Source organism: Typopeltis vanoorti, chromosome 12 (assembly GCF_054136105.1).
Source record: "Typopeltis vanoorti isolate ZY-2024b chromosome 12, IOZ_Tvanoo_1.0, whole genome shotgun sequence".
NCBI lineage: Eukaryota > Metazoa > Arthropoda > Arachnida > Uropygi > Thelyphonidae > Typopeltis > Typopeltis vanoorti.
The window spans coordinates 11,999,252-12,014,332 of NC_143560.1; the positions used below are offsets into that span (position 1 = coordinate 11,999,252).

General features: G+C 36.2%; 1 protein-coding gene across 1 annotated transcript in view; it reads right to left on the bottom strand.

Annotated features, from left to right (window-relative positions):
- Tsc1 (tuberous sclerosis 1 protein hamartin) overlaps positions 1 to 15,081 on the bottom strand; it is a 315,684-nt gene that overhangs the window by 124,037 nt on the left and 176,566 nt on the right. Inside the window, exon 10 of the mRNA XM_090401542.1 lies at positions 3,517 to 3,705. Coding sequence (XP_090257668.1) covers positions 3,517 to 3,705 — 189 coding nt within the window. The remainder of the gene's footprint in view (positions 1 to 3,516; positions 3,706 to 15,081) is intronic.

Genomic DNA, 15,081 nt, shown 5'->3' on the forward strand with positions numbered 1-15,081 from the left:
GGGTTTAATAATAAAGATGATGGTAAAGGATGAACTGAATTACACATAACTAATATTAGAACAATGACAATTCATGTTCAGGATGTACAGCCTTGAAGTCATTTTATGTCAAGGAAATTAACTGATATTTTAGATTTTACTGGTGAGGTACTGTCTATATTACTCTAAAAGAAAAATTCCTTTCATATTTGTGAAACTATAATAGTGTATAATCTTCCTAAACCTTAGTGTATTCTATTTTTTGAAGATTAGCAGAATGCTGAACTGAACTAATTCTAATTAAATTCTAACAACATCATTCATTCTGAATGTATCCCAAATCTTACTTGAAGCTATGACAAATTAATTACCTAATTAATACCTAAGAAATTATTATCTAATTCTTGTAGATAAACTTATATATTGGTGATACATAACTGTTAATTTTTAGGGAAAGACAATGTATACTATTATATTAATTTAAAAGCTTTAATTAATACTTCCAATATTTCGGTAATGTTACATTACCATTTTCAGTGAACATAAAAAAATAATGATATGTGCACACAGGCACTAATACTGAACAAATATGGCTGAAAATAACTGAAGTCGGTCCTAGAGTCCTAAAAGGTGCCACCTAGTGGGCTAAATTGGGTAGTAGTCTTGGCTGTTGGACTGATGTTCTAAGTCTCTCATATTTAAACTGAACTTAACCATATTCTTAACACCTTTGTAGCCAATTGCTACAACCCCCATAAAATCCAAAAAATATTAAACTCAACCCCCCCCCCCATAACAGGAAGTTAACAAAAATCCTAAAAGAAAAAAAATGACTTGACAACTTGTTACAAACCATAAAAAAATTGGCATCTCTTATCCGCTCCCCCCCCAAGGAGCAGTCACAGTCACTTCCCCTAGACCTAACTGGAGTATACCAAGTCCCTTGTAGTTGCAAACTGTCTTACTACAGCCAAACAGGCAGGACAGCTAATATCAGGATATCTGAACATAAGGATTATGTCTGTTTCCACCAATACAACCACTCAGAACTTGCTGACCATGCTTTGGACACTCACCATAAAATACGCTGAAAGAAAGCCACCTAACTACACCACAACAAGTTTAAATATGAGAGATTATTCCTAGAATCAGCCTCAGCTCTAAAAAACTCCCCAAATATGGGATTCTTGCATTCTTAGAACATGAGCCCAACAGCCAAGACTATTATCCAATTCAGCCCACTAGGTGGCACCTTTTAGAACTCTAGGACCGACTTCAGTTATTGTCTTCAGCCATATTTGTTTAGCGTTAGTGCCTGCGTGCACATATCATTATTTTTTATGTTCCCTGAAGATGGTAATATAACATTACTGAAATATAGGAAGTATTAATTAAAGTTTTTTAATTAATATAATAGTATATGTTGTCTTTCTCTAAAAATGAACATTTAAATTACTATCTAATTAATTTTTTAATTAATTAATTACAATTATCCTGATTTTGACATATATATTTTAATATTTGTTCCTTCTTACAGTGTTATATCTGGGTGTGGGGGAGGTGCTCTTTCTCGTTATAATTTATTCTTTTTGTTCTTTTTCTATCTATATATTTTATTATGTTGTCTCATATATCTTTTCTTATCCTATACATACACTCTATTGTTATCACCTGTCAATTCTCTACCATGCAGTTCTTAATACATCTGGCTTACTTCTTATTTTAGAGATATTATATTTTGAGTATGAATAAAAGGAGGTATTCTTATGAATGAACCAGCCCTTCTATTCTTCTGATAATTGATTCCTATTTCGACACAGACAAAATTTATTTGTACTGCGCCACTCTGCGTCTAGATAATTGCAAGCATAATATCCAGGAATCAATGATCAGAAAACACAATACCACCATTACTTCAAAGACCCACAATAAAATTAAATCTATCCTTAAACACATTACAGTCATGGTGGTCCTATGCTAATAATTTGGGTTCCCGCTTAGATTCGAACTTTTTATGAGTGGTAAAGATGAAATTAAGTCATGCAAGCACATACTTTAAATTAACACAAAACATAAAATTTACACATATTATGAAAACTTAATTCACATCTAATTATCAAGGTTAAGCAATTTCCTTCAGAACAATACAACTCAAAATTCATTAAAATATCTGACTATTTAGCAGATTATCTAAGGATCATACTTTATTCACACTAACAGAACACACATTTCAATCAACTGAGATCAAACGTAAACTCATGCACATACAAAATGTTACTCAACTTGAACATGCAAATTAATTTCAGCACCTTTCCTACTCTACAACTAAATTCCTGAAGTCCTTTACTCTAAAATCTTATTCCAAATGAATCTTACTTAACTCTTAACACGTTCTCAAGGAACTAACATTATCTCAATTCGCACATCTCTATGAGCTTAAACTATTTAACACATGTTCTCAAGGAACTAATTAAGATATCACAACCTGTTCTCGAGGAACAAAGTGATTACTAAGCCACGTTTCCTTGGAACAAACATTAATCGCATACATTCAACATGAACTCTTATTAAGATCATACACGTCCCTTCTTTATGATTCCAAAATGTGAAGACAAAGAATTTCTTACCGGGACTGAAGTCATACCTTCCTTCTCAGCTCAATATCTCAGATGGCAGTTCCTCCTTCCTGTTCCATAGACCTTTCTCTCTAATGGAGACCGTACCACATACCACAGGTAGACATCGAGTTTTCGTCAGTAACATACAGCATGACCCTGCAGTGTCGTATCTGTCTTGGCTATCTGAGGAGTGCATATTTTCTGACTACAAGACATCATTCCATAGGTTATCACCTTAGAGGTCTCTGTGAGTTTCGGCATCTACATACTGGAATACTGGAACAGGAGCTGGCACAAGAGCAAGAGAGTAAGAGCTAAGAGAGAGTTTTCGGCTCTGCTATTCGGTTTTGTATCTCATGCTTTCTTCTGCGATTGGTTCTTCTCTTTTCATGAACAGCGCATGGCTCTTTGACAACTAGCGCCAAATTCAGTGCCGGCGATTGTCCTTGCCACATCGCATGACGAACAGTGCCAAATAGGACTCTAGCGGATGATATATCTTTTTGCGTGCGTTACTCATACTCTGAATCTCGTGTCTTGCCCTAGGCAGGCACTCTAAACAAGGGGATTAAGTTCCAAGGTCCCGTGCATAGTTTACAGCATACATATAAATTACTAAGAATTAATCCTTTTTGTGAACCTGCTTACAATTCAAAGTTGTTACTTATATCTTACAATTTATTTTACAATTAAGTGAAGTACAATATTAGACAAAATTTTACTATTTAGTTCTGATTAACAAGAATTTGCTTTAGGAATGGCAGATCACGTTAAACTCTGAATGAGATACTATAATTGTATAATTCTTCTTATTCAGAATTTAACAACAGTATAGGACAAGTAAGACATTTGAATTTCAAATGTTTAATGCTCTTAAGTAAAGCTTTATTTGAATATTGAAAGATAGCAAAGTTCTAACCTGTTTTACTAGAATCAACTTTATAAGAAGGACTAGATTGTGACAATGGGACTGTGATAGATCCACAGATAGCAGATGGGGTCCAAGTAGGATCTTGAATGCAAGTTGCTTCACTAACAAGCGATCCAGGTTCAGCAGTTATGGATAATGAGCTATTCTGGCTACTACAACTCAACAATTGTATACCATCTATAAGAAACAATTACAATGAAATAAATTAGAATTTAATTATTATATTTGTAATTGCCTCTAATGCTAGTTAACAGTGATATAGATATGCAAAGAATTAAATTCCACCGACTGATAAATTACTTTTCTGTCATTTCAGCAGGTTTTAGGAAAGGTAAGGGCAGGACAACTAATATCAGGATATCTGAACATAAGGATTATATCATTTTCCACCAATACAGCCACTCAGAACTTGCTGACCATGCTTTGGATGGACACCTGTCATAAAATACGCTGGAAGGAAAGCCACCTTACTACACTGCAGCAAGTTTAAATATGAGAGTTTATTCCTAGAATCAGCCTCAGCTCTAAAAAACGCTTCACCAGAGATCAGATCCTTTGCCTTAGACAGGTCATAGAAAAATATAAAGAATTCAGACTCCCTCTGGTAATGTGTTTCTTAGACTACTCTAAAGCTTTTGACTGTGTTGAGCATGTGAAACTCTCTAAAGCTTTTGACTGTGTTGAGCATGTGAAACTGTGGGAAGTAATGAAAAGAATGGGTTTTCCTCAACACACTATCCGGTTGATAGCCAACTTGTATAAGAAGCAAGAAGCCACAGTAAGAACAGGTGTTGGATTGACTGACTGGCTTCAAGTTGGAAAAGGAGTTAGGCAAGGATGTTTACTTTCTCTTCACTTGTTTAGTATATATGCAGAGGACATCATGCATGAAGCATTGGATGAGCTCAGGACAGGAATTATGATAGGAGGTAGATTGATCAGTAATCTGAGGTACGCTAATGATACAGTACTCCTTTGTAATGACATGGAAGAACTAGGACTAATTCTTGACAAAGTTAACAAGATCAGTAATAACACAGGACTTCGACTCCATCTTAGCAAGACAAAGATTATGGTTCTCAAAGGAAATACAAACAGAGAAGCTCTTGAGAAACATGTGTACCTTAATGGAGAAAGAATTGAGGAAGTCAGCAAGTCTGTGTATACCTGGGATCCATTATTAATGTGAAGAATTGCTGTTCAGAAGATATTAGAAAAAGGTTAGGAATGGCTAAAACAACAGTCAGAGACCTGTCTAAAATCTGGAAGGACGAATCTATCTTCATGGGAACAAAGTGGAGGATTTTGGATGCAGTTGTTTTTCCAACAGTGGCTTATGGATGTAAGACTTGGAACCTAAAGAAATCAGATAAAAAACAGTTTTCTGCTTTTGAGATGTGGCGTTACAGAAGGCTGTTGAGGATATCAAATACTGAAAGATACAAATGAATGGGTGTTAGAAAAGATCAATAGATCTTTAAGGCTCCTTAAGGAAATTGACAGAAGAAAGTTAAAATATTTTGGATACATAGAATGGATGGAAGGAGGACTTCTCAGAACAGTAATAGAAGGTAAAGTTCCTGGAAAAAGAGGAAGGGGTAGACCATCAATGAGATGGATGGATGGTGTGTGTGTGGAGTGACTGATCTTCAGAGAATTGAGGATGCCAGAAAAGCAAACAGGACTACATGACAAAGCCTGTTGTGGCACGTTACCGAGCATCGGAATGACCATACAGCATCTGTAGATGCCTAGTGAACATAGAGAGTCATTTTAAACAGTGCAGAATTATGTGATCACAAGTCAGAGGTACTGGTGTTTTTCAGATGAAATACTAATTCTTCTCATCTAATAAAACAAGCACACTGGCCTGTAAATTGGTAAAATAAACAACACATGCAGCAGGAAGAGAGCAAAATACTGTGCTGAGAAACAACTCTATTATAATCTTTGCACGAGTACTTCGATATGAATCACATCCCACGTTTGCAGGATATTCCAGAATATCTGCAATTCTTTGAGGAATGGCAACATAAACTTCGTATATTAACTAACTGTAAGTACGAATGATATCATCAGATGAGAACTTGCTTGACAGTATATTACTGTCCCTTCCATGCTGGGAGGCTGCATTTTTTTTTTTATAAAGTATTACACACACACACACACACACACACACACACATACAGCATGCATATTTCAATTTTTTGAGTAGAATTTTATTTCTAAAATTAACATATTTCCAAAATAAAAAATGATGGTACAACATGACGAAATTTCATGCCGGCTGGGGCGTCGCCCGGTTAAACAAGGCCCCCGTTGTTTTCGCCAGGGAACCAGGGTGAACAGCGAAAAGTCAGCTACTGGAACAAATCTGAAAACAAACCCCAACTCAACATCACCAGAGTTAAAGATCGGTACTATCAACGTAAGAAGCCTGAATGGCAAAGAAATGGAGCTAGCTGAGGAATTAGATAAGTACCAGATCGACATAATAGGGGTGACTGAAACAAAAAAGACCAAAACTGGTGAGATCTTTCTGAGCAATAAATACAAAATGTTATATTCAGGCAATAACAATCAAGGAAAAGAAGGAGTAGCCATAGTATTCAACACAAAATACGAGGCTAATCTTCTTGAATGGCAGTCAGTCTCAAGTAGAGTAATGTGGGCAAATATGAGAATGGGGAACTGGACAATGAGACTTATTTGTGCCTATGGTCCCACAGAAGGTTCTACTAAGGTAGAAGTGGAGGAATTTTTTGAGGCTTTAGAAAAAGCAACTGACACAATGAAAAAGGAAAAGTTGGTCCTTGTTGGGGATCTAAATAGTAGAGTAGGAAATGATTGTGAGACATACAAAAATATTTTGGGAAAATTTGGAGAAAAGAGCAAAGCTAATAATAATGGCAAATATCTGTTGGATTTCTGCTCAGGACATGGACTGGTTATTACTAACACCATGTTCCAACATAAAAATGTGCACAAATTCACATGGAGAGAAGAGGCTAGGAATAAGAAAAGTCTCATTGACTATGTTATTGTTGATAGTGATGTTTTCTCCCTGGTGCAGGACACCAGAGTGTACAGAGGATTTGAAATTGGAAGTGATCACTATTTAGTCTTGAGCAGGATAAAATTGAATTTCATATTGAAAAGAATAACATGTAAGAAAGTTTTAAAGCGAATAAAAGTTGAGCAGCTCTCAGATGTAAACTGTAGACTAAAATACAGAAATATTATTGAAAAGAAAATGAAAGAGTTTGAGAACAGGAATCAAACCTTGGAGATTCAGTGGCAAACTCTGAAGGAAACATTGATTGATTCTGCCAGAGAGGCATGTGGTGAGGTTGTGTGCAAAGATAAAAAAATCAGAACTCCCTGGTGGACACAGGAAGTTAAAGAGGCAGTGAAGGAAAAGAAGAAAGCATATCAAAAGTTCCTGGCAAATAAGTCAGCTTTTACTCTTACAGAATACAGAGACAAATGTAAGAAAGCTAAACAGTGTGTAAAACTAGCTAAACAAAAGTCATGGGAGGACTTTGGCAAGAATATAGAAAATAAATATCAAGAAGGTGGCAAAATATTCTGGAGGTTGTTGAAGAAGCTTAGGAATGGAGGAAAGAGTGCTGTAAAAGGAATTAGAGATGATAAAGGTGAAATGAAAACAGGAGAAAAAGATATCCTTGAAGTATGGAGTAATTACCTTGAAAAACTGCTAAATGAAACAAGCAGTGATGACAGCACAGTGATAAAAAACACTGACCAGGCATGCAGTCAGGAATACATATCCATACTTGAAGTAGAAAAAGCCATCAAAGGCTTGAAATGTGGAAAGGCAGCAGGAGTAGATGATATTCGACCAGAAATGCTGAAGTATGGTGGTATAAGAGTCTTACAGTGGCTGCACTGCATAGTTCAGAAAGCCTGGACAGAGGGACGAATTCCCGATGATTGGAGTAGAGCTCTCATAGTACCCATATATAAGAAGGGAAATAAAACTGAATGTGAGAATTACAGAGGTATTTCCCTACTGAGTGTTCCTGGCAAGATCTATGCAAGTATACTTGAGAAACGGTTGAGAAGAATTGTGGAAGAAAAGCTTGGTGAAGAACAAGCTGGATTCAGGCCAAATAGAGGCTGTCAGGATCAGATCTTCACTTTACGACAAATAGTCGAGAAAGCATGGGAATATAACAAAGATCTGTATTTAAGTTTTGTCGATTTGGAAAAGGCATATGACAAGGTGCCAAGAGAGAAGCTATTCAATACGCTGCAGTTATATGGTGTCAATGGGGCATTATATCAAGCAATACTTAGTCTTTATTTGAGTTGTGAGTCAGCAGTTAGAATTGAAGGAAGTACAGGAAGATGGTTTAATGTTAAATCTGGTGTGAGACAAGGATGTACATTATCCCCTCTGTTATTCATTATCTATATGGATCACATTATGAAGGAATGTGGTATTAAACCTGATATCAAAATTGGAGATGTTAATGTCAGCTCTTTGCTTTATGCAGATGATGTTATACTTCTAAATAAATCCGCTACAAGTCTGCAAGATTCTCTGACTAAATTGAATAGCTGTTGTAATAGATATGGTATGAAGGTCAGCAATAAAAAGACAAAGACAATGAAAATAGGCAGAATCATTGAAAATGTCAACTGTGTTGTGAATGGAGAACCTGTGGAACAAGTAAAACATTTCAGCTACTTAGGCACAATTTTTACTGAAGATGGTAAACTAAATATAGAAATAGACAACAGAATCAGCAAAGCTGGTATGGTGGGAAGTCAATTGAATAAATTCATATGGAATAAGAAAGAAATTAGTCGGAACACTAAATTAGCTGTATACAAGACTGTGTTCAAACCAATTTTAACTTATGGATCTGAGAGCTGGGTCAGAAGTAAAACACTTGACCAAAGACTAGAGACCGCAGATATGAGAGTCCTGAGAAAGATTAGAGGCGTGAACAGATGGCATCAATGGCAATATCATATTAAAAATGAGAATATTAGGAAAGAACTTGACATTGTCAGCATCCAGGAATGCGTTAGCAGAGCTAATCTCAGATGGTATGGTCACTTAAATAGAATGGGAGAGGAAAGATTAGCAAAACAAGTGTTCTCTGCCAGGTTGGCAGGAAAACGACCCAGAGGAAGACCAAGATATAGGTGGATTGATACGGTACAAAGTGCCTTAGACGATAGAAATATAAGATCTGATAATGTTGGAGTCTTGACAAGTAACAGACTGATTTGGAGGAAAATTGTAGATAGGAAGTTAGTAATGATGTAATTTTTTCATGTAGTACTGTCATATCCTGTACACCCCCTTGAGGGTACATGGCAGGAATTTGATGATGATGATGATGATGATGAAATTAACATATTTCTGTCTGCGCAGTTAGTCGAGTGGTTACGCGCTCCGCAACCATATGCTTGGGAAAGGAGTGTCCTGCGTTCGATTCTCGTAGCTCATTTTAGGAGCTAAAGGATCTTTCTGAGACATATCCAAGTTAGCTGATCTTGGACGTGGACCGGAGGGTTTTCACCCCAGTTTATCTGGGGTTTTTCCTCCTACAAAGCAGGCATACCAGTCTTAAGAACACAACGCTTCACAGAGAAATACAGATAGTTGAGTGCAGGAGTAACGACTGAACCTTGTAGTGAGTTATGAAACCCAAAAATGGGAGGCAAAGGCCTCCCATTTTTCGAAGAAGAAGAAGAAGTATTTGTGATCTTTCTTAATTATATAAAAAATCTCAAGTGTAATTCTGATTTCGAGTTTTAGATATACGAGTCATCTGCTGTTGAAAATCTCATCATCAAATTCCTGACATGTACCCTCATGGGATGTACAGGATATGACAGTAATACATGGAACACAAAACATACATCATCACTAACTTCCTATCTACAATTTTACTCCAAATCAATCTGTTACCAGTCAAGACTCCAATATTATCAGGTCTTATATTTCTGTTTTCTAAGCCACATTTTACTGTATCAATCCATCTATATCTTGGTCTTCTTCTGGGTCTTTTTCCTCCCAACCTGGCAGAGAACACTTGTTTGGCTAATCTTTCCTCTCCCATTCTGTTTAAGTGACCATACCACCTAAGATTAGCTCTGCAAATGCATTCTGGATGCTGACAATGTCAAGTTCTTTCCTAATATCCTCGTTTTTAATATGATATTGCCATTGATGACATCTGTTCATGACCCTAATCTTTCTCAGGACACTCATATCAGCAGTCTCTAGTCTTTGGTCAAGTGTTTTGTTTCTGATCCAGCTCTCAAATTCTTAAGTTAAAATTGGAATGAACACTGTCTTGTTTATAGCTAATTTAGTGTTCTATTATATATAAATTTATTCAGTTGACTTCCTACCATACCTGGATACTGAATAAAAGAGGATAGGCTGGCAATTTGAGATTTAGCGGACTCACCCCAACTCAACATCACCAGAGTTAAAGATTGGTACTATCAACATAAGAAGTCTGAATGGCAAAGAAATGGAGCTAGCTGAGGAATTAGATAAGTACCAGATCGACATAATAGGGGTGACTGAAACAAAAAAGACAAAAACTGGTGAGATCTTTCTGAGCAATAAATACAACATGTTATATTCAGGCAATGACAATCAAGGAAAAGAAGGAGAAGCCATAGTATTCAACACAAAATACGAGGCTCATCTTCTTGAATGGCAGGCAGTATCAAGTAGAGTGATTTGGGCAAATATTAGAATGGGGAACTGGACAATGAGATTTATTTGTGCCTATGGTCCCAGAGAAGGCTCTACTAAAGTAGAAGTGGAGAAATTTTTTGAGGCTCTAGAGAAAGCTACTGACACAATGAAAAAGGAAAAGTTAGTCCTTGTTGGGGATCTAAATAGCAGAGTAGGAAGTGATTGTCAGACATACAAAAATGTTTTGGGAAAATTTGGAGAAAAGAGCAAAGCTAATAATAATGACAAATACCTGTTAGATTTCTGCTCAGGACATGGACTGGTTATTATTAACACCATGTCCCAACATAAAAATGTGCACAAATTCACATGGAGAGAAGAGGCAAGGAATAAGAAAAGTCTCACTGACTATGCTATTGTTGATAGTGATGTTTTCTCCCTGGTGCAGGACACCAGAGTGCGCAGAGCATTTGCAATTGGAAGTGATCACTATTTAGTCTTGAGCAGGATATAACTGAATTTCATATTGAAAAGAATGACATGTAAGAATGTTTTAAAGCGAATAAAAGTTGAGCAGCTTTCAGATGTGAACTGTAGACTAAAATACACAAAGATTATTGAAAAAAAATGAAAGAGTTTGAGAACAGGAATCAAACCTTGGAGATTCAGTGGCAAAATCTGAAGAAAACATTGATTCTGCCAGAGAGGCATATGGTGAGGTTGTCTATAAGGATAAAAAAATCAGAACTCCCTGGTGGACACAGGAAGTTAAAGAGGCAGTGAAGGAAAAGAAGAAAGCATACCAAAAGTTCCTGTGTCAAATAAGTCAGCTTGTGCTCTTAAAGAATACAGAGACAAATGTAAGAAAGCGAAAGACTGTGTAAAACTAGCTAAACAAAAGTAATGGGAGGACTTTGGCAAAAACATAGAAAATAAATATAAAGAAGGTGGTAAGATATTGTGGTAGTTGTTGAAGAAGCTTAGAAATGGAGGAAAGAGTGCTGTAAAAGTAGTTAGAGATGATAAAGGTGACATGAAAATCGGGGAAAAAGATATCCATGAAGTATGGAGTAATTTGAAAAATTGCTAAATGAAACAAGCAGTGCTAGCACATTGGTAAAAAACACTGACCAGGCATACAGTTAGGAATACTTATCGATACTTGAAGCAGAAAAAGCTATCAAAGGCTTGAAATGTGGAAAGCAGCAGAAGCAGCTGATATTCGAATGCTCAAACATGGTGGTATAAGTCTTATGGTGGTTGCACTGCATAGTTCAGAACACCTGGACAGAGGGACGAATTCCTGACAATTGGAGTAGAGTTCTAATATTATCCATGTATAAAAAGGGAAATAAAACTGAATGTGAGAATTACAGAGGTATATCCCTATTGAATGTTTCTGGTAAGATATATGCCAGTATACTTGAGAAACGGTTGAGAAGAATTGTGAAAGAAAAGCTAGGAGAAGAACAAGCTGGATTCAGGCCAAATAGAGGCTGTCAGGATCAGATCTTCACTTTATGACAATTAGTTGAGAAAGCACGGAAATATAACAAAGATCTGTATTTAAGTTTTGTTGATCTGGAAAAGGCATACGACAAGGTGCCAAAAGAGAAGCTATTCAATACACTACAGTTATATGGTGTCAGTGGATCATTACATCAAGGAATACTTAGTCATTATTTGAGTTGCAAGTGAGCATTTAGAATCGAAGGAAGTACAGGAAGTTGGTTCAATGTTAAATATGTTGTGGAACAAGGATGTACATCATCCCCTCTGTTATTCATTATCTATATGGATCATATTATGAAGGAAAGTGGTAGTAAACATGATATCAGTATTGGAGATGTTAATGTCAGCTCTTTGCTTTATGTGGATGATGTTATACTTCTAAATAAATCCGCTACAATAGACTATAATAGATTTAGTTTAATCCTTCATCCCAGTGAGAGCAAACAAAGTTTGCACCTGAAAATATCTTCAGGACGCAAACTTTGTTTGCTCTCACTGGGATGAAGGATTAAACTAAATCTATTATATTAAAATCCGCTACAAGTTTGCAAGATTCCCTGACTAAATTGAATAACTGTTGTAAAAGATATGGTATGACGGTCAGCAATAAAAATACGAAGACAATGAAAATAGGTAGAATTGTTGAAATTGCCAACTGTGTTTTGTATGGGGAACCTGTGGAACAAGTAAAACATTTCATATCCTTAGGCATGATTTTTAGTGAAGATGGTAAATTAAATATGGAAATAGACAACAGAATCAACAAAGCTGGTATTATAGGAAGTCAATTGAATAAATTCATATGGAATGAGAGAGAAATTAATCGGAACACTAAATTAGCTGTATACAAGACAGCGTTCAAACCAGTTTTAACTTATGGATCTGAGAGCTGGGTCAGAAGTAAAACATTTAACTAAAGACTAGAGACTGCAGATATGAGATTCCTGAGAAAGATTAGAGGCGTGAACAGATGGCATCAATATCATATAAAAAGACGAGGATATTAGGAAAGAACTTGACATTGTCAGCATCCAGGAATGCATTAGCAGAGCTAATCTCAGGAGGTATGGTCATTTTAATAGAATGGAGAAGATTAGCAAAACAAGTGTTCTCTGCAAGGTTGGCAGGAAAACGACCCAGAGTAAGACCAAGACATAGGTGGATTGATACGGTACAAAGTGCCTTAGACGATAGAAATACAAGATCTGGTGGTGATGTTGGAGTCTTGACAAGTAACAGACTGATTTGGAAAAATTGTAGATAGGAAGTTAGTAATGAGGTAAATTTTTCATGAAGTACTATCATATCCTGTACACACTTGAGGGTGCATGGATGATGATGATGATTTACCATCTTCACTAAAAATTGTGCCTAAGTAGCTGAAATGCTTTACTAGTTTTACAAGTTCTCCATTCACAATGCAGTTGATATTTTCAATGCTTCTGCCTATTGTCATTGTCTTGTCACTGCTGACCTTCATACCATATCTATTACAATAGTTATTCAGTTTAGTCAGGTAATCTTGCAGACTTGTAGCAGATTTATTTAGAAGTATAACATCATCCACATAAAGCAAAGAGCTGAGATTAATACCGCCAATTTTGATATCAGGTTTAATACCACTATCCTCCATAATGTGATCTATATAAAAAATGAATAAGAGAGGGGATAATGCACATCCTTGTCTGCCACCAGATTTAACATTAAACCATCTTCCTGTACTTCCTTCAATTCTAACTGCTGACTTACAACTCAAATAAAGACTAAGTATTGCTTGATATAATGCCCCATTGACACCATACAACTGTAGCGTTTTGAATAGCTTCTCTCTTATCATATGCTTTTTCCAGATCGACAAAACTTAAATACAGATCTTTGCTATATTCCCATGATTTCTAAACTATCTGTTGTAAAGTGAAAATCTGATCCTGAAAGCCTCTATTTGGCCTGAATCCAGCTTCTCTTCCACAATCCTTCTCTACCGTTTCTCAAGTATATATCTTGCATATATCTCACCAGGAACACCCAGTAATGAAATGCCTCTGTATTTCTCACATTGAGTTTTATTTCCCTTTTTATATATGGATACTATGAGAGTTCTACTCCAATCATCTTGAATTCGTCCCTCTGCCTTCTGAACTATGCAGTGCAGCCACTGTAAGACTTTTATACCACCTTATTTCAGCATTTTATGTCGAATGTCATCTACTCCTGCAGCCTTTCCACATTTCAAGCCTTTGATGACTTTTTCTACTTCAAGTATGGATATGTATTCCTGACTGCATGGCTGGTCAGTGTTTTTTTACCACTGTGCTGTCATCACTGTTTGTTTCATTTAGCAATTTTTCAAAGTAATTACTCCATACTTCAAAGATATCTTTTTCTCCCATTTTCATGTCACCTTTATCATCTCTAATTCCTTTTACAACACTCTTTCCTCCATTTCTGAGCTTCTTCAACAACCTCCAGAATATCTTTCCACCTTCTTAATATTTATTTTCTATATTCTTGCCAAAGTGCTCCCATGACTTTTGTTTAGTCAGTCTTACACAGTGTTTAGCTCTCTTACATTTGTCTCTGTATTCTCTAAGAGCACAAGCTGACTTATTTGTCAGGAACTTTTGATATGCTTTCTTCTTTTCCTTCACTGCCTTTTTAACTTCCTGTGTCCACCATGAAGTTCTGACACAACCTCAACACATGCCTCTCTGGCTGAATCAATGAGCGTTTTCTTCAGGGCTTGCCATTGAATCTCCAAGGTTTGGTTCCTGCTTTTAAACTCTTTCATTTTTTTTTGAATAATATTTGTGTAGAACTGTATTTTAATCTACAGTTCAGTTCACATTTGAGAGCTGCTCAACTTTTATTTTCTTTAAAACTTTCTTACATGTTTTTCTTTTCAATATGAAATTCAATTTTATCCTGCTCAAGACTAAATGAATTTGTACACATTTTTATGTCGGAACATTGTGTTAGTAATAACCAGTCCATGTTCTGAGCAGACATCCAACAGGTATTTGCCATTATTATTAGCTTTGCTCTTTTCTCCAAATTTTCCCAAAATATTTTTGTATGTCTGACAATCATTTCCAACTCTGCTATTTAGCACCCCAAGGACCAACATTTCCTTTTTTAGTGTGTCAGTTGCTTTCTCTGAATCCTCAAAAAATTAATCCACTTCTACCCATTGTCCAGTTCCCCATTCTGATATCTGCCCAAATCACTCTACTTGATACTGCCTGCCATTCAAGAAGATGAGCCTCGTATTTTGTGTTGAATACTATGGCTTCTCCTTCTTTTCCTTGATTGTTATTGCCTGAATATAACATGTTGTATTTATTGCTCAG